This window comes from Pantherophis guttatus, chromosome 3, assembly GCF_059756535.1.
Source record: "Pantherophis guttatus breed Tessera chromosome 3, ASM5975653v1, whole genome shotgun sequence".
Taxonomy (NCBI): Eukaryota; Metazoa; Chordata; class Lepidosauria; order Squamata; family Colubridae; genus Pantherophis; species Pantherophis guttatus.
Window position 1 is genome coordinate 201,486,899 of NC_142065.1, and position 21,464 is coordinate 201,508,362.

General features: G+C 43.2%; 1 protein-coding gene across 1 annotated transcript; it reads right to left on the minus strand.

Moving 5' to 3' along the window:
* Nucleotides 1-4,203: 4,203 nt before the first annotated feature.
* LOC117668413 (kelch-like protein 26) lies at nt 4,204-21,199 on the minus strand. The gene is made up of 5 exons (XM_034422294.3): nt 21,069-21,199; nt 17,685-17,822; nt 14,866-14,944; nt 11,148-11,375; nt 4,204-5,965 (listed from the first exon to the last, which is right to left on the minus strand). Exons 2-5 carry the CDS (start codon nt 17,761-17,763, stop codon nt 4,468-4,470), a joined length of 1,884 nt encoding a protein of 627 aa, XP_034278185.2. The 5' UTR covers nt 17,764-17,822; nt 21,069-21,199; the 3' UTR covers nt 4,204-4,467.
* Between the last annotated feature and the right edge of the window lie 265 nt (nt 21,200-21,464).

Consider the following 21,464-nt stretch of genomic DNA (forward strand, 5'->3'; position numbering starts at 1 on the left):
TACCTTTACCTGTATCAGAAGCTTTATGAGATGGCTAAATAATTTTCAAATAGGATTGGATGATTCATTTACTTATCAGGGTTGATTTACTGAATTCTTGCCTTGAGCAAAACTTGGACTAGTTGCCTTAAAACAGAGTTTTCAACTCCTCTAGTCTATGAACTTCATATTTCAGGATAGACCAATGAATCATTGAAAGTTGAAGTGGGTCACAAATCATGAGTTGACCTCTGACCATACATGAGTAAAGCCAACGGCACAATTTCTAAACTGTTTTGAGATGGGAAACAAGTGGAAATGGTAGTGCGGTACTAAAATGGACATATCACCCTTTAAAAACTCAATTTTCAAACTTTTTCTTAAAAAAAAATCAAGCTCCATGTATATCTGTGGCATGGCCCTATTGCCCTCAACTTCTCCAAACACGTTAAACGTGTCCCTTAGCTACAAAAAACACCGTCTACTTGTTCTTAAATTGCTGGCTCCCAGACCTGTGTTATGCTACCTCTTCATGGGTCAAGTGTTCATTTTAAAACCAATTATTATTATATTTTTACAACTGTAATACTTGTAGTACAACTGCAACTTAAAAAAAAATACAATATTCAGTTCATCTAAATTGGTCAGGTATTCGTGAACTGTTATACTAATATGAATTTATGCAGAGGAAAACAGATACGTCTAATTGGCTCTCTTGACCATTTGTGTCAGAGGTAGAGTGTCATTTATGATAATCCAACCCCTTGTTCATTTCATAAATTCCTGATCTATGTATCTAGGGATTCCTGTTTCTTTTGGAATGTAAGTCCAAACAATAACAATAAATTTAAAGATGTAAATTTGTGTGTCTGTGACATTTTTGCTGGCTTCTCTCGACCATGGTTAAATCAAAATTCTTGTATCAACTGAACTTTCTTTAAAAATACACTGGTACCAGAGGTGGTATTCAGCCGGTTCGTACCAGTCAGGCGAACTGGTAGCGGAGAGTGTGTCTGCCCCAGCTCTATGCCGTCCTAATTAAGCACGGTTTTGAGACTGGGCGTATGCGTAGAAGATGCATGTGTGAGCAAAGCGCACGTGTGGATGGCTGGGCACATGCGTGGAAGGTATGTGTGCACGCGGGGCAAACTGTTAGCAACAAAATGTGAAACCCACCGCTGACTGGCACATTGTTTGTTGGCTTTTTAAAATTTTTTTTACAAAGAGTATTTCTTGGGGATTTCTCGCTATCTTCTTCTAAAAATGAGACTATAGAGCCAATTAAAGGGTATTTTACAATCCTCTATTAAACTCCATCTGTGCTTTGTGGAAATAAATGTGAAATTGATTTCTTTTAATTGTTTTGGAAGCTTAGACTATTAGTCCCACTATCTAAACTGCTTTGCGTTTTACAAATTAGGTTCAAATAGAACAATGCTGACGTATCTTGAATTTTTTTTTTTCTTTATAGAAAGAGGAATTAAGTAGCAGGGAAATATCGCCGATCCCAGCTTGATATCTTTCTGATTTATATAATGGACACTGGAAGTTGTAGCCCAGATTTATCTTGAGGTTATTAAGTTGGAAAATTTTCAAAATTTACTCTAACTATAACTACACTTCTCCCTGGATGATACTGTGGAGGAGACCTTATTAGTCACACAAAATTGCTGTGGGATGAAGCTTATATTCTATATTCTACCTTAAGAGAAACCTATGGAGTTTCTTCCCCCAAGAGATTTGACTGGAGCTCACATTAGCATCACCAGGTGAAGACTGGTGCCAAAGGCTTTTTAATTGGCTTTTAATTGCATTTTGTAATGTATTGGGTTTTGAAGAACAGCTTTGCTGCTGCCTAGTTTATATGTTGTTTACGTTTTGGCTTTATTTGATTTTCCTGCACATGCTTTTATTCCAATGGTAGCTTTTAGGGTGTTGGAGTATAAGCAGAGACCTTGACTAAGGAGTAGCTTAATTTTCAAATAAATGAATTAAATTGATCAACCTATGTATAGTCAATTTCACACATGTTCTCTGGTTGTCACAGTCCACTTTTCAATAAATGTGTCAACTCTGAAATGAACCTGGCTGAAACCATCTTGTCCTGCCTCACAGTTGCATTGAAGCCTGAGAAAGAAGGGAGGGGGGAGTAGATAGCCTATTTTACAGTCAAAACAAAAAGTTTTCTTGTGGGAACCAAGGTCATCGTTCACAAGTGGCTGGTGAAGGAGGGGAGGAACCTGCCAGCCCTATTCATTGGACAATATGACTGATGACACTGGGGAGGGGAGAAGTATTAATCTTTTAATTAGGTGAAAACCGTGGGAACTTTCAGAGTTGGTTTTCACCGGCTGTGCTGATATGATGTATCCAATAAACATGTTCTTAGAGGAATCTACCTGCCCCAGAGTTCTGCTTTTGATGGATGTGTTACTCGGAACGCTGACATTATGACTTTGAATCAATCTATTTGTATTGAAAGTGTTGTGGCCCGCCAGCGGCCAGCAGAGCTGGCAGCAAATTCGGAGAGTGAGGATGTTGGGGAGGAACATGGGCCAGTCCTGGAGTCTGGGGAAGGCTCTGATGAGGGCTCTGCATCAGAGGCAGAGAGGGGGCCAGGGCTGGATGCCAGTTATCAGCTGCCTTCAAAGTCAGACATCAGTGAGGCAGGCGAACAGCTGGAGCCTGTTCGCAGTGTGCGCATGCACAGAGTTGCCAGAGGAAGGGAACAGCTAAGGAACAAGGGTCGACTTGGGAGTAAGGCCACAGGTGGATGATGAAGGGCCCCTCCCATAAGGAATAAAAGAGGAGCGAAAGGGGAGGGGTGTTTGCAGGAGAGACAATTAGTTCATTCCTGCATTCTTGCCAAGTATTGCGGCATCTGAAAGATATAGGCCTGGCCACTCTACAAGCCCGATAAAGGTTGGTAATTGTGAACTATCCTGAAAGACTGTGGGAGAGGAAAGACTTTGCTGAAGAGGAATTCACCGTAAATTAAATAAAAGGGGTTTATCGGGACGAGGACTTGGCTTCGTGCTGCTGGGGAAGCCTAGGTCAGAACAGAAAGTCTGTTCTTTTCTGAAAGAATTTTTGGAAATAAGTTCCCTTTTCTCAAAGTGAATAGGGAAGAAAGCAACTTTTCTATATAGTCTCCTCTCGTCTTGCCATTTAAGTGACAGGGACTGGCTAAGATTGCCAACAATAAACCTGGAGACCACAGTGTGTCTTAACCGAGACTAAGGAAGAAAGCAACATTATTCCTATGTTTTGAGTTCCATGCTGAGTTCAGCTAGAAGCTTCTTTGCTTGTGTGACTTAGCATGATTATGGCTTCACACTCAACCACAATGGCTACAAATCACAGTTAATGAGTTGGGAGCACTGGTGGGATTCAGCTGGTTTGGGCCTGTTTGGGTGAACCGGTAGTTAAATTGATGGCTGGCTCCGCCCTTCCCCTCCCCTTCAAGGAATCCCCATGAACCCCATTTTGGCTCCCAGGTAAGTGCAGGGAGGCCTCCTAGGCCCAAAATGAGGCGCGGGGTGTGTGTGCAGTGTGCCCGCTGTGACCCGTTTTTGCTCCCATGAGGGTTCAGAGGCCTCCTAGGCCCAAAATGGGGCACTGGTGTGTGTGTGTGCCCCTCTGTGGCCTGTTTTCATTCCCAGGAGGCTTCAGGGAGGCCTCCTAGGCGCAAAATAGGGCACGGGGTGTGTGTGGCATGTCCCTCCTGCAGTTTGTTTTTGCTCCCAGGGGGAGTGCAGGAGGTCAAGTGCTGCCTGTCACACCCCTTGGCCATGCCCACCCAGCCAGTCATTAGGGCAGAGAACCAGTTGTTAAATTATTTGAATCCCACCACTGGTTGGAAGGCATGTGGGCCCAGCCATTGTGGCTTATCCAAGAGACTCTAATTAAAATAAACTCTGTGTTCTAAGGTTTGAAGAACCCAACCAATAACTTTCATTCTCGTAATTAGAAAACCAGGGTTAGATATTTTCACCCTGATTTATATCATCTGAACATCTACGGGCAGCTTCTGCCTTCAAAATTAGCAAGCCAGATCTGAACTGTCTGGCTGGGAGCCACACATAAGCAGCATGGAATTATTCAGAGGGCGGTCAAAGTAAAATGTAATAAATAAATGGATGAATGAAATAATTTTCCAAGTGATCTCCAAGGATGGAGAAAATAGCAAAAAAACAAAACAAAAAAACCCCCAAAACCCCTAAAACATAGCCAGGGCTTTTTAATACAAGCCTAACAAAGATGTAACCATTTCATGTTGGAAAGGACGAATGAAGTGCTGATGGTATTGATTTTGTGATATGTCCATCCCAAGCAGACTCATTGTTTCAAGGGTAAGATCCATGAAGCCCATCAGCCCTGAGGGCAGAGATGTCCTACATTTGGAAGAGACTGTCTTCTTTTGTGTGAGCCTGTTGCTAAGAACCAGAGAAATAGGGGAGATTGGGGGGAGCCTTTTTAGCATTAACGTCAACCCCAACAGCAGTTCAGCCCACAGCCGTCATTGGTGTAAGAACCTGGCTGTCCTTTCTTGGCATTGTCCACCCCAGTTACAGTAGACCTGGCTGTTGTTGAAAGCAGAAGAATTCGGATGGGCTTTTTGGGCATTTTCAGGGTTGCGCAGTTGAACATCCTCACTTCTTTGGTGACGGGGATTTCTTCTGGGCATTGAGTCCAGCTTGTGTCCTCTGGTACCCAGCTGTAGCTTGCGTTATAGGAGTCGTTCTCATCTTTGCCCGCCAACAGGTAAATCTTACCTTGGAATTCCAATGCGCAAGCGAATGCCAAGGCGATGGGCAATTCCGGTATGTTGACTTCCCAATTGACTCTGCCATTCTCAGAGAGGTAAAAGCTACCTTTGGTACAGGAAGGAACCTCTTCGTTGCCCATTGCAGTGTGGGCTAGAACACTTCCCCTCTCCTCTGAGTATCCACCCAAAACATATATCCCATTTCCAATGGAGACAGCAGCTGCGCCGTAACAGGCAAACTCCAGGGGCACCTCGGTCCACCAATTGGCATTTGTGTCATAGATAAGAAGGCCCCGGTAACTCCAGGAAGCTTTCCCTCCTATTAGGTAGAGCTTATTCTTGAGCACTGCCGAAGCAGGGTACATCAAAGCGAGGGGAAGGTTAGCAATGGAAGTCCAAGAATTCTGCTCCACACAGAAGGCCTCAGCGGAAGTAAGAGGACCCAGGTCATTGCAGCCTCCAAGAGCGTAGAGTTTCTTGTTGCAGGCTAGGAAGGGATGCACAGCCCGGCTTGTGCTCATCGATGGAAGCTGCATCCATTGGCTAGTCAAGGAACTGTATTCATACAGAGAGTCAACAAATGTACAATTGTCCTTCTGACCACCAGACAGGTAAAGTTTGCATCCCACAGAAGCACATCCAGAGTAGCTCAGATATTTTACTGGCGGTAACTTCTCCCACTTTTCTGCTTGAGGATCAAAACAATGCAAATAGGATTCTGGGTTGTCTCCATCCTGGATCCTGTTTTCATTGACCTCTACGCACACAAAATAGTTGTCAAACATGCCTTTTCTGAGCCCACCGCTCTCTAGCAATCTCCCTGTCCCATCTAGTTCCTTCCACCGGAGGCGCACATGGCGATAATATTCTGCAATATCTGCCTGCACATCAACGAGCTCATCATGAGTGAGCAGTGGAAAGCGGACATGTCCAAGAAGCGTCTGAAACAATGGGAGACGTACGGAGGTTGCAGCTTCCACCCAACTGCGCACAGCCTGATAGATGACCAGTTCAGAGGTTATTTCCAAGTGGTCTGAGCAGATGAGATTGATCAGAGCACCAGAATCCAGATGCAGGAAAGGCTCTTGCTTTGTGAGGGTTCCAAAGTGTTGTTCAATGTAGCTTAGAGCTGCTTGGAGCAAGGGTGGATGATTGAACTCATAAGCCAAGCCATACAGGTTGAGGCAATTACCCATGGAAATATTCATCTCAAGAAACCTGAGAGAAAAGACAAGATAAATATAAAGTCAAACATTTTTACTAATGCCTCCATCTGTTTTATCTTTAGGTCGGGGTGAAATCCAGCCGGTTCGGAGAACTGACAAATACCACCTCTGGCTGGCCCCAGAGTGGGGTGGAAATGGAGATTTTGCAGTATCCTTCCCCTGCCACGCCCACCAAGCCACACGATGGCAACCCAGCCATGCCCACAGAACTGGTAGTAAAAAAAAATTGGATTGCACTACTGGTTTAGTAAAAACTCACTCTAAACCAGGGGTGTCAAACTTGTGGGGTCACATCATCACGTGACATATCTTGACTCCCCCCCGCTTTGCTAAAGCATGGGTGGGCATGGTCGGTGCTTGACACATCCAGTCCACGGCAGTGGTAGTATTTAGCTGGTTCTATCCGGTTTGGGCAAACTGGTAGCGGCGGCTGCGGAGGCTCCGTCCACCTGCCCGGATGTCATCACATCCTATTTTTGACGCTCTGCGTATGCGTGGAAGGTGCGTGCTCACATTTGTGAACCGATAGCAAAGGTAACTGAATACTGCTCCTGGCCCGTGGGCTGCGAGTTTGACACCCCTGCTCTAAATGCTTTCTATTTTGGGATGCCAGATAGTACCGGAAGTGTACAAATCATTCAAGATCTGATTCAAATTTTCGATCCAACGAGTCTGTACAAATCCGGGTTGTTAACGCAATTCAACTCAACAGTTTGTATTACGAACTAATACAAACTTGTACTAATTGTACAGAAATTTTTGAGTCAAATAAATTTTATCAGAATTGTCAGATCAGTTCAGAGGCACCAAACTTCATTGCCTATCCTAAAATGATTCTATGATTCAGGATGGTGATTTGATTTGAAGAGGTGATTAAATCCAGTCATGTGTTGTGGGATCCTTGGTTGTTAGAGATAAATAGGGTCACCTCTGAGCTTGGTTGTTTTCTTGCAGATGCTTTATTATCCAATTCAGTAAACAACAGCCTGATCAAGAACATTTCCACCAACACTGTCAGGGCAAGCCCCTTGTGTTCAAATAGAGAGAAAACCCCTCTTCCTTCTAGCACTGATGATGTTACCTAGTTGGGTAATCAAACATCCAAGTTCAGAGAACACCAAGGACCCGACAGTTCAACCCTGAGCTACTAATATTCTCTTCTTTTAATTAATCATTGTTGGTTTGGGTTGAAGTTGCAATGCAGCTTTGAAATCCCCTGTTCATCCTTAGATGAAGCCAAGAAATTAAAAGATGCTTGTTCCTGAGGAGGAAAGCTATGGCAAAGTTAGACAGCATACTCAAAAGCAGAGACTTCACCCTGCCAACAAAAGTGTGTATAGTCAAGGCTATGGTTTTCCCAGTTGCAATGTATGGCTGTGAAAGTTGGACCATAAGGAAGGCTGAGCGCCAAAGAATTGAGGCCTTTGAACTCTGGTGCTGGAGAAGACTCCTGCGAGTCCCTTGGACTTCAAGGTGATCAAACCGGTCAGTCCTAGAGGAGATCAACCTTGACTGCGCTTTGGAAGGCCAGATCCTGAAGATGAAACTCAAATACTTTGGCCGCCTAATGAGAAGGAAGGACTCCCTGGAGAAGAGCCTAATGCTGGGAAAGATTGAGGGCAAAAGAAGAAGGGGACGACAGAGAACGAGGTGGCTGGATGGAGTCACTGAAGCAGTAGGCATGAGCTTAAATGGTCTCCAGGGGATGGTAGAGGACAGGAAGGCCTCGAGGAACGTTGTCCATGGGTCACAATGGGTTGGACACGACTTCACAACTAACAACAACAAATCCTTAGTTGTCTTTTATACCAATCTTCTCTTCCATGGAATTCATGCCACCTTCTAACCTGATGTGGTTTGTTGTCCTGATAGTTTTGGACTGAAAGAGCAAATGTTGCTGAAGGTAGAAGAAGTCATAGGCTGGATTTTTCCTCTCCAGACATTTGAGGAAGCAGAAGGTTGCTAAGCATCTTTCTCAACATCCAACCCGTACATTTATAAATTTACCGGAACCCCTTCTTTGAAAAGAAAGCAACATTGATTAAGCGATAGCACTATCCTTGGCACAGTGAGAGGTTCATGTATGAAACAGCCCCAAGGAGCAGTGTTCTTTTGGGCGATCTATAATGACGTGTTTCCAAGAATATTGCAAAGTTCAACCCGTGAGTTCTCCAGAGCTGCATGAAGTCCCTGAAAGGTTACAGCCTGACGCCCCCCAACCCCCCCAGAACTCTCTGCAAAGTTGCCATCCAATTATATGTTTTAATGAGGCAGAAAGGGAAAATTATGAAAGGCACGGGGGGGGATACTCCTATTAATGCCATTTAATGGTTTTAATTTAAATAAAAAGTAAATTGCATTGTGTTTAATCTACATTTAGATGTAAATGTTAAGTATAAATCAAGTTTAGTTTTTGTCCCAGTTTTCTCATGTCAGTGTCCTGGCGCTGTGCCCTTTTGGGCACAGGGTATGCTTTGAAGAAAAAGTGGTTGGTTTCATATAACGCACTAATTTTTTCACTTCGGGTTAATCTAACCCACTGGGGTCCATACAACTTGCTATGCCTGAATAAGCTAACTTGATGAAGGTTCTGTATCATGGCTTGGTTCATATAGTAATAGCAATAGCGCTTAGACTTATATACCGCTTCACAGTGCTTTTTTCTCTAAGCGGTTTATAGAGTCAGCCTCTTGCCCCCAACAAACTGGGTCCTCATTTTACTGACCTTGGAAGGATGGAAGGCTGAGCCAACCTTGAGCCGGTCAGGATCGAACTGCTGGAGTGAACAGTGAGTTAGCCTGCAGTACTGCATTCTAACCACTGCGCCACCACGGCTCATATCACTTGCTAAGACAATGGTTGTTTTCCCACAACACACTGAAGTAGAAGAGACCCCCTGTTGTGGCCCGTCAGCGGCCTGTGCGGATTGTAGCTGATTCTGACAGTGAGGAGGCTGGTGTGGTGCTGTGCCAGCAGCCTGTGCAGTTGGCACCCGAGTCAGACAATGAGGAGGCTGGAGAAGATGTGGTGCCAAAGACGGGAATTCAGCCAGGGCCTTCAGAACCTCCAGAAGTTCCTTTAAGTGAAGAGGATGAAGAGGAGGAGCCACTTCTCGATGCACGGGCGCGCAGAGCTGCCAAAAGGCAGGAGTGGCTCCTCAGGAGGAGGTCTCCTCGAAAGTAAGGCTTGGGGCTAGTTGGCCACTCCCTTAGCCTATTTAAGGAGGAACGCCAACTGAAGCAATTTGTAGGGAACAACTTTAGTTCATTCTCCTTCGCGTCTGGATTCTCTGCAAATTGCTTCTGGGCTTTCTGCCAACCTTAATAAGATTGTGATTACTTTATCTTTGTTTTCTTATAGGCTGTTAAGAAAGTTTATTAACAGCCTTTGTTTGGAAAAGACTGAGTTATTTTAGTGAATTTAGGTTTTGTACAGACTTTGGGTGTGCTGTGTTCTTTGGGGTCCGTAGCTGGGGCAGAACACCCCCCCACCTTTTAGCTTAGTCTTCCATATTGTGCAAACATAACTCCTAAAAAGTTTTGCAGCCCAGATTTTAGGAAGGCAAGACACACGGATCCTTAGAGATTTGACTTTGATGTAGCTGGCAATGAAACGCTTATAGTAGCTGAACCTTTGGAAGTTCAGCTTTTGTTATACAAGATCGTCCTTGACTTATGACCACAATGGAGCTCAGCATTTCTGTTGCTAAACAAGACAATTGTTAAGTGAGTTTTGTCCCACTTTACGGCCTTTCTTGCCACAGGGATTAAGTGTATCTCTGTAGTTGTTAAATTTAGTAACGCGGTTGTTAAGTAAATCTGGCTTCCCTGTTGACTTTTGCTTGTCAGAAGGTCGCGAAAGGTGATCACATGACCCTGGAACACCGCAACCATCATAAATATGAGCCAGTTGCCATGCATACAAAATTTGATCATGTGACTATGGGGATGCTGCAACAGCCATAAGAGTGAAAAATGGTAATGTCACTTTTCAGTGTCGTCGTAACTTCGGTCACGAAACAAATGGTTGTAAGTCGAGGATTAGCTGTATTGTGTATCTGACGGTATGGAGGACCTGCTAATTCAGAATGGGTTTCGAGCTGCTAGACTGAGAAGCTGGACAGTTTTCTGAAGAAGCTGCCAGGTCCTTCGTGATTAGTGAAGAGCAGAAGAGGTAGCGTGATGGGTAGGAAATACTTCAGTTGCCAGAATTAACCCCATTCCTTTCTCCTTAGGACATATTGCTAAAAAGACAATGAGAATTGTGTTTGGAAAAAGAATGACTTCCAAATTTAGCTGGATCCTGACTAAAGAACTAAGGAGAAATTTCCTAACAGTGAAAACAATTAACCACTGGAACGGGCTTGCCTTCAGAAGTTGTGGGTGCTTCATCACTGGAGGCCTTTTATGAAGAAACTGGACAGCCACTTGTCTGAAATGGTATAGATAGGGTCTCCTGCCTGAGCAGGGGATTGGACTAGAAGACCTCCAAGGTCCCTTACGACTCTGTTATTCTGTTATAACACTTCCTCTTGGGACGCTGCTATAGGGCATTGAATGCAAAACAACTAGACACAAGCAGGGGTGGGCTGCTGGGAGTTCAGGAGAACCTCTAGCTAAGATTCTGTGCAGTTCAGAGAACCCCCAAATCCCACTCCTGGATGGCCCTGCCTGCCCCTGCCCTCCCCTCCCCGGAGTCCCCATGGGGCCTGTAAGTGCAGGGCGCGTGCGGAGGCTCAGGGAGGGTGAAAAACGGGCCTACTGGAAGTTCGGGAAGGCCGGAAACAGGCCCGTTTCTGGCCTCCAGAGGGCCTCCAGAGCCTGGGGAGGCTGTTTTCGCCCTCCCGGAGGCTCAAAGAAATCCAACAGAACCCGGGGAGGGCAAAAACGCCCTCCCCACCATGGTGCAGGAGGCCGACTAGGCCATGCCACCATGGCCATACCCATCCAGTAACTGGGCAGAGAACCCCTTGCTAAAATTTTTGAAGCCCACCCCTGGCTACAAGGGCATTTTTTCCCTCATGCCATCATTATGCTGAACGCCTAATTCTCACAGTACTGTCTAATGGTTATGTGCATTTATCCATGAACTATGGCGGTAGTGTTATCATTTATCCTTCTTATTATCTTCTTGGAACTTGGTTCCTTCCAACTCTGTTATTCTGTAAACATTACCTTCCAACTGTTTCTTTCAATGGGAGGATCTGAAGCTTGCTAGCTGCCGTGAAAAGATCGTGAGCTGTCTCGGCTGAGAGGGACAATTCTTCTGTGTAGAGATAATCCAGCAAGCTGTGGAGTGTGGAGGCCGTCATGTCTTCAAGTAAGATCTCCCCATTTTGAGACTCGCTGCTGCCACTGGTGAAAAGATCTCGAAAATAAGGGCTAACAGATGCCAGCAGCATCCTGCAGGGAGAGAGAAAAAAAAAGGTTGATAAACATAGGATGGCTTTGGACATTGATATTCATTTGCAGATAGAGAACTCCAGGAATTGAAGTCCATACATTTTCAAGTTGCCAGAATTAAGAAACATTATTCTGAGATAATTCCACAATAATAAGATATCTGCAGATATCTTCTCCTCACATCCTGGACCTAAATGTTCCAATATTTGAGGGGCTGCCACAAAGAAGAGGGGGTTAACCTATTTTCCAAAGCACCTGAAGGCAAGACAAGAAGCAATGGATGGAAACTAAGCAAGGAGAGAAGCAACCTAGAACTAAGGAGAAATTTCCTGAAAATTAGAACAATTAATCAATGGAACGACTTGCTTCCAGAAGTTGTAGGTGCTCCATTACTGGAGGCTTTTAAGAAGAGACCGGACAGCCACTTGCCTGGAATAGTATAGGGTCTCCTGCATGAACAGGAGGTTGGACTAAAAGATCTCCAAAATCCATTCTGTTATTCTGTTCCATTAATAACAACTTATTTGCTTATGGTTATTTACTATTGCCTAATATGGGTTTTCTATCGAAGCAACCTGGTCTACCCAAATATGGGAAGGAGCATACTGCTTCCTTTTCGCCTTTCAGCCCCAATCCAGGAGCCCTCAGTCAGTCGCTTTCATGACAAACTATTTTGTGTAAAATTTATATTTACTGACAAAGAAATAAAGGGAGACTAATATAGATCTATTTCAAGCTATTTAGCTCTTATCAGCTAGCCATACCCTTCTGGGATTCGAACCTGGGCTTGCTTGCATATTAGGCAGATGTATTAACCTCTAAGCCACAAATAGATCTATATTAGTCTCCTTTTATTTCTTTGTCAGTAAATATAAATTTAACACAAAATAGTTTATCATGAAAGCGACTGCCTGAGGGCCCCCGGATTGGGGCTGAAAGGCAAAAAGGAAGCGGTATGCTCCTTCCCATATTTGGGTAGACCACGTTGCTTTGATAGAAAACCCATTTAATCTCCCCTGGTACAAGCTGACAAAGCGAGGAGAACCTGTGGTTTAGAGGTTAATACATCTGCCTAATATGCAAGCAAGCCCAGGTTCAAATCCCAGAAGGGTATGGCTAGCTGATGAGAGCTAAATAGCTTGAAATAGATCTATATTTCTTTGTCAGTAAATATAAATTTAACACTATATATATATATATAATATTTAATAATTTAGTAAATATATTTACTAAATTATTTACTATTGTGGTGGCTCAGTGGCTAAGATGCTGAGCTTGTTGATTGAAAGGTCAGCAGTTCAGCGGTTCAAATCCCTAGTGATGAGTAACAGGATGAGCTCCCGTTACTTGTCCCAGCTTCTGCCCAGTTCTAAAGCACGTAAAAAATGCAAGTAGAAAAATAGGGACCACCTTTGGTGGGAAGGTAACAGGGTTCTATGCACCTTTGGCATTTAGTCATGCCGGCCACATGACCACGGAGACGTCTTTGGACAGCACTGGCTCTTTGGCTTTGAAACGGAGATGAGCACCGCCCCCTAGAGTCAGGAACAACTAGCACATATGCGTGAAGGGAACCTTTACCTTTACCTTTAAAGACTAAATAATAACATGGGCTATCAACTTAAAAACAAACCTGAAGATGAACCATTCCAACTCAGTTATTCTGTTATAACTCTTCCCCTTGGGACGCAGCTATAGGGCATTGTAGGCAAAACAACTAGACACAAGGACATTTTTCCCCTCATGCCATCGCTATGCTGAACACCTAATTCTCACGGTACTGTCTAATGTTTATGTTCCTTTATCCATGAAGTATGGCGGTAATATTATTTATCCTTATTATCTTCTTTACTTGCTCCCTCTGATTGGTATATTATTATCTCTTATTCATTAAACATTAAACTCGGTCAACTGATCATTTTAAAATGTGTCACAAATACCATGGACTGGTGCTAATGGTTGATACAGGTTGCTGCCAGCGTCCTAGGTATCAACCAAGTATCATCTTAAAATATATGATGTTCCGAGTAGTGCAGTTTTTTGCAATTCCGCTGGTATTATTGCAGGAAGCTGCAATTTCTTGATGTGTTTTGTAAAATTCTTGGACATGGTACCAAGTGCCCCAATGACAATGGGTATCATTGTTACATGTTTCATCCATAGCCGTATAGTTTCGATGGCCAGGTCGCGATATTTCATGATTTTTTCCAGTTCTTTTTCTTCGATGCTGTCATCTCTTGGTACCGCGATGTCAATAAATTGTACGTTTCGGTTTTCGACAACTGTGATATCTGGCGTGTTGTGTTCCAAGTGACCATCATGCTCGGTTGTCTCTGTATTCGAAAGTCTCACAAGATCTTCACTTTCTCATTTTCTATAACTTTTTCCACTTTATGTTCCCATGACTTTTTGGATACAGGTAAGTTGTATTTTTTACATAATGACCAGTAGATTAATTTAGCAACTCAGTCGTGTCTAGCTTTGTAATCAGTTTGTGCAATTTTGCTGCATTCACATATTAAATGTGAAACAGTTTTGACTTCATTGTTGCAAAGTTGGCAGTTTGGATTGTCGGTGGATTTTTGTATCTTTGCTTTCATGGCATTAGTTTGTAGTGCTTATTCTTGAGCCAGTATTAAACCTTCTGTTTCTTTCTTGATGGTTCCCATCTTAAGCTATGCCCATGTAAAGTTGTCATCACATTTTCCTTCAATGTTTTTCAAGTGCTGTCCATGCAAAGCTTTGGTTTTCCATCTATTTAATCTGTCATCCAGCTGTTTTTCCTTATATTCTGCCTTTGTTTCTGTTGTTTTTATAATGTTCTCTGTTTTCACAGCCTGCAGCAATTTTTCTGTATATTATTATTATTGGTTAATCTTTAGTGAGATTCACAGCCTTTGAGGCTGGTTAATAGCTCAGCAGCTCCAGTCCTAACCAAGGACTTAGGAACTGTTAAAGTATCATCAGAGGATGTAAGCTGTTCCGAGTAAGGTGGTTTTTTGTAGAGTCAAAATGTTCAAGTCCGGCAAATTTAGAATTTCTAAATAGTGGGGTAGCCCTTTGGGTATTGCTCCAAGGGCTCCAATTACAATCGGGACAACACACGATTTCTTTTTCCACAGTCGCTCAACTTCAATTTGCAAATCCCGGTACTTTGTGATTTTTTTCTCGCTGCTTAGCTGCTTATTATTATTATTATTATTATTATTATTATTATTATTATTATTATTTTGCTTTGCATATACATTGAAAGCTTCTGCACCAAACACAAATGCTTTGTGTGTCTAATCACATTTGGCCAAATAAAGCATTCATTCATTCATTCATTCATTCATTCATTCATTCATTCATTCATTCGTATTAACCATGCTAGATTAATAATTTTACTCAGTGAAAAAGCAGTTTGGAATAGCTGGTTTTTGCCAATGTGTTGTAGTTCAAAAATATCTGTATAGGTAGAGGGAGCTGTAGGGATATAGAGATGACTTACCTGTGGCAAGGAAAGTTCTTTCCTTCAACCCCCAAAGTGACATCGCAAAGTTGTTGGGATTGGTATAGCTGTTTCAAACCTAGCAAAACAAATAAGTACACAAAGACATGTGCGTGGAAGTACACATACATGCAAAAGTAGAAAGCACAAAACTTCTTAACCTGGTTATGTATAGATTGATCCAGATGTGGATGCAACTTATGTTCTGACTTTCGGTCATTTATATGATGCCCAGGTGGCCAATAAGACAGTAAAAACTGTAGTGCAATGCGAAGGGTAAAAAAAGCATAATTGCAACAGAAACAAAATCAGATACAGGTAGTCCTCAATTTATGACTATAACTGAACCCAACATTTCTGTTGCTAAGGGAGAGAGTTGTTACATGAGTTTTGCCCCATTATATGACCTCCCTTGCCACAGGTGTTAAGTGAATCACTGCAATTGTTAAATTAGCAACACAGTAAGTGAACCTGTCTTCTCCATTGACTTTGCTTGTCAGAAGAAGACAAAAAGGGATCGCATGACCCTGGGACTGTCATAAATGTGAGTCGGTTGCCAAGCGTCTGAATTTTGATCACAATGACCACGGGGATGTTGCAATGGTCGTGAAAAATGGTTGTAAGTGTTGTGGCCTGTCAGCGGCCTGTGCATCTAGTAGCTGATTCCGACAGCGAGGAGGCTGGTGTGGTGCTGGGCCAGCAGCCTGTGCAGCTGGCGCTCGAGTTGGACAGTGAGGAGGCTGGAGAAGATGTGGTGCCAGAGGCCGGGATTCAGCCAGGGCCTTCAGAACCTCCAGAAGCTCCCTTAAGTGAAGAGAATGAAGAGGAGGAGCCTCTTCTCGATGCACGGGCGCGCAGAGCTGCCAAAAGGCAGGAGTGGCTCTTCAGGAGGAGGTCTCCTCGAGAGTAAGGCTTGGGGCTAATTGGCCACTCCCTTAGCCTATTTAAGGAGGAACGCCGACTGAAGCAATTTGCAGGGAACAACTTCGTTCACGTATCTTCGTGTCTTGTCTTGCTTATCTTATCAGCTTCCTGCAAATTGCTTCTGGGCATTCTGCCAACCACAGTGAGCTTTCAGTATTATTCTTTGAATTCTTGGTGGCTATTAATGCAGTTAATTAACAGCCATTGTTGTAAAAAACTAGTTTATTTAGTAAACTAAGGTTTGAACGGACTTTGTGTGTGCTGCGTTCTTTGGCGTCCGTAGCTGGGGCAAAACAGTAAGTCACTCTTTTCAGTACCATTTTAATTTTGAACAACAAACTGTTGTAAGTCACAGATCACCTGTATATAGCTTTCATACACAGAGGTCAAAATCAATTTATATAGCAAAAACCTGCTAATGAAATTACATAATTTGCCCAGAGTCGCTTTGGATAGTGAGATAGGTGGAATATAAATTCAATCAATCAATCGATCAATTAATCCTAGACCGACTTGGTTATATGTCCTTTCCTATGTATATAGCAATAGCAATAGCAGCTAGATTTATATACAGTGCTTTCCAGCCCTCTCTAAGTGGTTTACAGAGTCAGCATATTGCTCCCAACAATCTGAGTTCTCATTTTACCCACCTCAGAGGGATGGAAGGCTGAGTCAACCTTGAGCCTGGTAAGATTTGATCTGCCGAACTGCTGGCAGGTGGTGGTGATCAGCAGAAGTAGCCTGCAGTACTGCACTCTAATAACTGCAACATCGTGGCTCAGTATCTATGCAACATAGATACTCTTGGGATGCAAAGCCAAACAATTGTAGATTGGTTAGGTTAATTACCAGGACCACTTCTACTGAATTTTTCTAGAGCATCATGTGTCAATAAATGTCACTCTATTGTTGAGAGGTTCTTACATTTCTCTCTGTTTTATTAAACAGAGGGATTTATTAAAGTTCTTCATCATCATCCCAAGTCATTTGTTCAAGTTGGTCTCTTGCATGCCTTTCTAATATTGGAAAGTAATAATTGTGCCTTCCTTTAATTTTCATTCATCCATATTCAATCTCCCCTAGTTTATTTTTTAACAATTCCTCATGGGGCTTGAAGCTATTCAAGAGCTTCAAATTAGAGGGCTTCAAATATACAGGATTTAAGAGCTTCAGATATGCAGGACCAACTTCCACAATCTTTGGTTAGCATCAGAGGTGCTATTCAGCAGGTTCTGACAGGTTCTGGAGAACTGGTAGCGGAAATTTTGAGTAGTTCGGAGAACCACCAAATACTCTGGCTGGCCCAGTGGTGGGATTCAAATAATTTAACAACCAGTTCTCTGCCCTAATGACCAACTGGGTAGGTGTGGCTCGGTGGTTATATGACCATGTGGGCATGGCCAACTCAACGTCACTCACGTCGATAGGCGTGTCACCTTAGCTGTTACAATGTAATAAGGGTTAACCAGAGAGGCAGTTTCTGTAAACAGGGTAATAAAGATTAGGCTAGAAACAACACCAGAATGTTTCCTTCCTGCCTTCCTTACAGGATTAGCCCTGTAAAGTGGAAAAAAGCAAAATGAGATTTTTTCGAACAACTGGTTCTCCGAACTGCTTAGAAAGTTAACATCCGGTTCTCCCAAATAGGTGTGAACTGGCTGAATCCCACCACTGGGCTGGCCCAAAGTGGGGTGGGAATGGAGATTTTGCAATATCCTTCCCCCAGGAGTGGGGAGGGAATGGAGATTATACAGTATCCTTCCCCTGCCACACCCCACCAAGCCACACCACACTCACCAAGCAACACCCACAGAACCAGTAGTAAAAAAAATTGAATTCCACCACTGGTTAGCATGCTGTCAGAGAAGGCTGTTCTAGATGATCTCCAAACTTACCTTGACATAAATAGGTTTCATGAGACTGAAGTGGTTTTTCTGTCCCATCTTCTTCATCGCTGTCTCTCAGGGAATCCATTTTCTCAGCCTCCCAAGAAGGCTCAGGAACCAGCCAAAGAATTCATCATGTTCCTTTATCTGGGGATTGATCAGAATGAGGCCCAGAGGTGGTTATTCAGCAGGTTGTGACCAGTTCTGGAGAACTGGTAGTGGAAATTTTGAGTAATTCGGAGAACTAGTAAATGCTCTGACTGGCCCTGCCCCCATCTATTCTCTGCCTCCTGAGTCCCAACTGATTGGGAGGAAATGGGGATTTTGCAGTATCCTTCTCCTGGAGTGGGGTGGGAATGAAGATTTTACAGTATCCTTCTCCTGCCATCCCCACCAAGCCAAGCCACACCCACCAAGCCACGCTCACAGAACTGGTAGTAAAATTTTTTTGAATCCTACCACTGATGAGTACTTAAACAATCCTTTATTTCGAGCCAGGAATAAATCCTGGTAAGAACTGGGCACCTATTTCTCCCATTTTTGTACTATCCCATCTTCTGAGATTTAGAAGCTTTAGCATCACATCAAACAATTATGCCCAAAATGGAGAATTCAGACTCACGTCCTATGACGGAAGGCCTGAAACCTATGGTGAATCTGGAGTTCTCCATATATTCATGTTTGGAATTTCTGCTTTAGAATTAAACAATAATTCTGATGATGAAAATGCCAATGAGAAATTTATAGATTTGAATATTTATGATTCAAGATCCTGATGGATCTTGACAGACTTGAAAACTGGGCCCTATCTAACAAAATAAAATTCAATGTAGAGAAAAGTAAAGTCCTACACTTAGGCAAGAAAAACCATAAGTACACATATAAACTGGGTGAAACCAGGCTTAATAGCAGTGAGTGTGAGGGGGATCTTGGAGTCTTAGTGGACAACCAGCTAAATATAAGTCAGCAGTGTGCAGTGGCAGCTAAAAAAGCCAATGCAATCCTAAATTGCATTAACAGAGGGATATAATCAAGATGAAGTGAGGCATTAATACCACTCTATAAAGCCTTAGTAAGACCACACCCAGAGTACTGCATCCAGTTTTGATCTCCACACTATAAAAAAGATGTTGAGACTCTAGAAAGAGTGCAGAGAAGAGCAACCAGAATGATTAAGGGACTGGAGACTAAAACATATGAAGAACAGTTACAGGAACTGGGCATGGCTAGTCTAGTAAAGAGAAGGACCAGGGGAGACATGATAGCAGTGTTCCAATATTTGAGGGGCTGCCACAGAAAGGAGGCGTTCAAGCTATTTGGCACCCGAAAGCCCGACAAGGAATAATGGATGGAAACTGATCAAGGAGAGATTCAACCTAGAAATGAGGAGGAACTTTCTGACAGTGAGAACAATCAACCAATGGAACAGAAGTTGCCTTCGGAAGTTGTGGGAGCTTCATCACTTGAGACTTTCAAGAAGAGATTGGACTGCCATGTGTCAGAAATGGTGTAGGGTCTCCTGCTTAGGCGGGGGGTTGGACTAGATGACCCATAAGGTCCCTTCCAACTCTGTTAATCTGCTGTCTGATTTACGAAATTCAGAACTCCAACAGGCTTAAAACACATTTCTTCTTGCTCTTTCTATGTTGCCAAGCCTTACCCCTTTATTCAATTCCAAAGCCCCCAAATGTGCTTTCCATGCAAAGTCTCCATGCTTTCCCCCCCGTAGTGGGAGGAAAATAAATAAGAACCAGCCGATACACTGCTAGCTGAATTGCAGCAGATCAATAAAGATTGATTTTGACTCACAGTTACTTAACACCAGCAAGACAGAAAAGTTTTTCCCTTCTTCCGAAGCTGCTGAAATGAAGAAAATAGGGGACAAGGGGATACCAAAAGTATGGTATGTGGCAGTGATGGGTTGTTCCCGGTTCGCACCGGTTCACAAGAACCGGTAGTAAAAATTTGTAGTAGTTCGGAGAACTGGTAATAACATTGGCTGGCCACGCCCCCGAACTGGTCCCCGGTCCGGTCGCTGTTCACTTACCCCGCCCACCTCATCAGAGGCTTTTTGTTTTTTACTTTTAAAAACATTTTTTCTACAACCTCTTCGGCCGAAAAAATGCTTTTAAAAGTAAAAAAAAAAAAAAGCCTCTGATGATCGCACGGCTCAGCTGGGATTGTCAGAGGCTTCTAAAAGCATTTTTTTCTGCAACCTCTTTGGCCGAAGAGGTTGTAGGGGGAAAAAAATGCCTTTAAAAGCCTCTGGCGATCCCAGCTGAGTTGCCTGATCGTCAGAGGCTTTTAGAAGCATTTTTTTCTGCAATCTCTTAAAATTGTACAAAAATGCTTTTAAAATTAAAAAAAAAATTTTGGTCACACTGACCCGGTCACATTACCCCCACCAAGCCACGCCCACAAAACAAGCCACGCCCACAGAACCAGTAGTAAAAAAATTTTAGAACCCACCCCTGATATGTGGCTTTTCTATTGTGCGATACAACAGTGGCTTCTCTGACTGAGCTTACATTGTGAGGTTGTTGTTCCCTGAGGTTGGTTGTTTACTTGCGGATGTTTCATTACCAAACTAGGTAACATTATCAGTGCTAGAATGATGTTAACTAGTTGGGTAATCAAATCATCATCATCTTCTTTTAGTGACCCCATAATCCCTTGTGGGGTGGAGTCTGGGCAACTGAATGGAGCAAGCAGAGTGTTTTAATGGCCAGATGCCCTTCCTGTTGCCAATGTGGAGTTTTGTTCAGCAAATACATTCTCATTGTGCCCAGAGAAATATCCCACCTCTACCTAGGATCGAACTCACAGTCTCCTGATTGTGAGGCAAGAACTCCACCTCTAGGCTCCACCTAGCTCCACCTATAGGCCACCGCGCCACTCTTAGTTGGGTAATCAAATGCCTGTCAGCAAACAACTAAGCTTGGAGAATCTCAAAGGTGTTTTTTTCCAAAGGATAGCTGAACTTTTTCAGATTTTTTTCTTGAAAACATTTTGGTTCTCATCCAAGAAGCTTCATCCAGTTCCTCCTGGATGAGAAGTGAAACATTTTCAGGAAAAAACAAAAAAAAAAACCCAAGACAGCCAGATTACCTTTTGAAAAAAATATCTTTGGCATGGATGATTGAGACTCTCCATAGACATCAAGCTCAGAGAACACCGAGGACCTCACGGTCCAGCCCAGAGCTACAAATATTCTCTTATTTGAGCTTACGCTCACAGCCATACTTGGTTCCTAATCCTAACCATGTAAAGTCACCCCTTTGCAACATTCTTCTGCATCTGGGTTGCTGTGGATGTGATTGATAATGAAAACAACAACAACAACAACAACAAGGCCCAGTTCCCACAAGTTTCATGCCTGCCTGAACTGCTAACCTGTATCTCAGAGACAGGGCCTCAATCCTTTCTCTAGACTTGCATAGTAGGGAGATCGAAGGAAAGAGAAGATTGAGAATGGTTGCTGTCACTCTTAATTCCAACTGTTCCAACTGCCAATGGATGTTCTTAAGGGGGCAGGCTATATTTTGTAGACAATTGGAGAAGTTTAGAAGCGGTTGAGTCTGGCCTGGAGGCCGTTCTCTCTGATAGATCCTCCTCAGGTTATCCAAGTAGCTTATTCAGGGAATACTTTACTTACTTTTTACTTTTATTTGATTCGTATACCGCCCTACTCCTGAAGGACTCAGGGCGGTGAACAGCCAACAATAAAATACATAGATACAAAATTTAAAAAGCAGAAATAAAATCGAATTAAATAGTTTGGCCCAGACA